Here is a 1,729-nt window from a genome sequence, read left to right as displayed (position 1 = left end):
GTAGCGCAAATTTCTCTCTTTTTTTTTTTTTAAATGAGTGGTGAAGCTGACAGCAAAGCCCAACTTTAAAAAAAAGTTAAAAAGTTAAAAAATAAAAAATAAAGAGAAGTGGTCTCCGCTAGTCTTAAAATGGTTATAAATCGCAGCCTACTTCCTTGTCCAGCTGCTGCAAAGAAAAGCAAAGGAGAAATCAGTCTGCGCAAAATCATTTGTTGAATCTACATAAACGTGTGTTTGATGCTTATTTATTTGTGCTTTAGAACATACTTAACCCTCCTGTTGTCCTCGGGTCAAATTTGACCTGTTTTTAAAAAGTTTCCATATCAGAAATTTGGGTTTTCTTTCAACCAAATTGTCAAACGAAATAACGTGTGGGGTCCCAGCAACGCTCCGCAACAAATGATCAGTTCACTACTTAAATTAATTTGGGTGTTTAATTCAATAGAATAGTGTTTGAATTTTTTTAAATAAAAGAACGTTGAAAAAAAGCTTAAAAACTTGGAAAAAATATATAACATGGGAAAAAAAAGTGACAGAAAAACATTGAAAAAAAGTGACAAAAACCTCATACATTTTTTTTTATATTTTATATTTTGACCAAGAAAAAAAAAAAAGTTGCACGATTGACGGAAAGACAACACAAGGGTTAATGCGAAACAAACATAAAATAAGGTTTATTTCTCTCTCTCTCTCTCTCTCTCTCTCTCTCTAGTGTACAATGACAAATTCAAGTAGCTACAAAACATTAGTTCTGTTGGTGTACAGCTGGACTGGAGCAGGTGACGTTAGCTGAATATGACACCCACTTCTAGCACTTAAGGTAATTGTTATGCATTGCTCCCGGGTTGTGACCCAGGCTGTACCTGAATTATCATGACCAGGGATATACCCATGTTTGGAAAACTAAAATTATTTTTTGTTGATACAGAGAGAAGATATCAAAAAAAGGTGCAGAATTCCAAGTACCAGTACTGGTTCAAATGAGAACAGCACCCAACCCAAAGGCAAAGTCATCACCAATGCTGTACAGCCTTCAGCGAATCCGTGTTCAAAAAATGAAAACATTACAACTTGCAGTGGAGTTGGAGTGGAGTTGGACTTGTGTAGTTCCTGACTGCGCTGTATCTACATAAACAATTTCAATTAAACAACAGGCTTGATCATGTATAATATTAAAAAAGTGCCTTACCCGTGATGGCGCGGCGAACCTCCCTGGCTGCCTCCTCGCGAGCCTCAACAGAGGCCTGCTCACTGTACCAGGATGTGTGCGGGGTACAGATCAGGTTGGGGGCATCCTTCAGAGGACCTGTTGAAAAACTGTTAAGACAGGGAAAGGTTGTTATAGAGGAGAGTTAGGAGGTTGTGTATTGTGCACAACTATTAGCTGTTACTTATGTGTATCATGGTTACCTGAAAGGTTCTGTCTCGTGGACGTCCAGGGCAGCCCCTCGTATCCGCCCCTCTTTCAGGGCCTGAGCCAATGCTTTCTCGTCAACCAGACCTCCTCTTGATGTGTTCACCAGGAAGGCTCCCTGACGCATCTGTATTACAGAGTTAATATGATTAAAATATGGGGAGTAGACCACGACAGAGAAGGCTGAAACTTGAAATCTGCATCCGCGCAGACTGAAATAATTTGGCACAAATTCCCCCAATCTATAACACAGACTGTCCTACAATATACAATTTCGTTTAATTTAATTTTAATCTGTTTATTGATCCCCTATGG

General features: G+C 38.9%; 1 protein-coding gene across 3 annotated transcripts in view; it reads right to left on the bottom strand.

Moving 5' to 3' along the window:
• The window catches only part of ctbp1l (C-terminal binding protein 1-like), a 17,614-nt gene that overhangs the window by 4,376 nt on the left and 11,509 nt on the right, over positions 1-1,729 (bottom strand). For all 3 annotated transcript variants that reach the window (XM_032528783.1, XM_032528784.1, XM_032528785.1), the window contains 2 exons: positions 1,411-1,541; positions 1,190-1,317 (listed from right to left, as the gene is read on the bottom strand). In XM_032528783.1, the coding sequence (XP_032384674.1) occupies positions 1,190-1,317; positions 1,411-1,541 (259 nt within the window). The remainder of the gene's footprint in view (positions 1-1,189; positions 1,318-1,410; positions 1,542-1,729) is intronic.

This window comes from Etheostoma spectabile, chromosome 10, assembly GCF_008692095.1.
Source record: "Etheostoma spectabile isolate EspeVRDwgs_2016 chromosome 10, UIUC_Espe_1.0, whole genome shotgun sequence".
NCBI classification, from domain to species: domain Eukaryota; kingdom Metazoa; phylum Chordata; class Actinopteri; order Perciformes; family Percidae; genus Etheostoma; species Etheostoma spectabile.
This window is presented reverse-complemented; position numbering and strand designations above follow the sequence as displayed.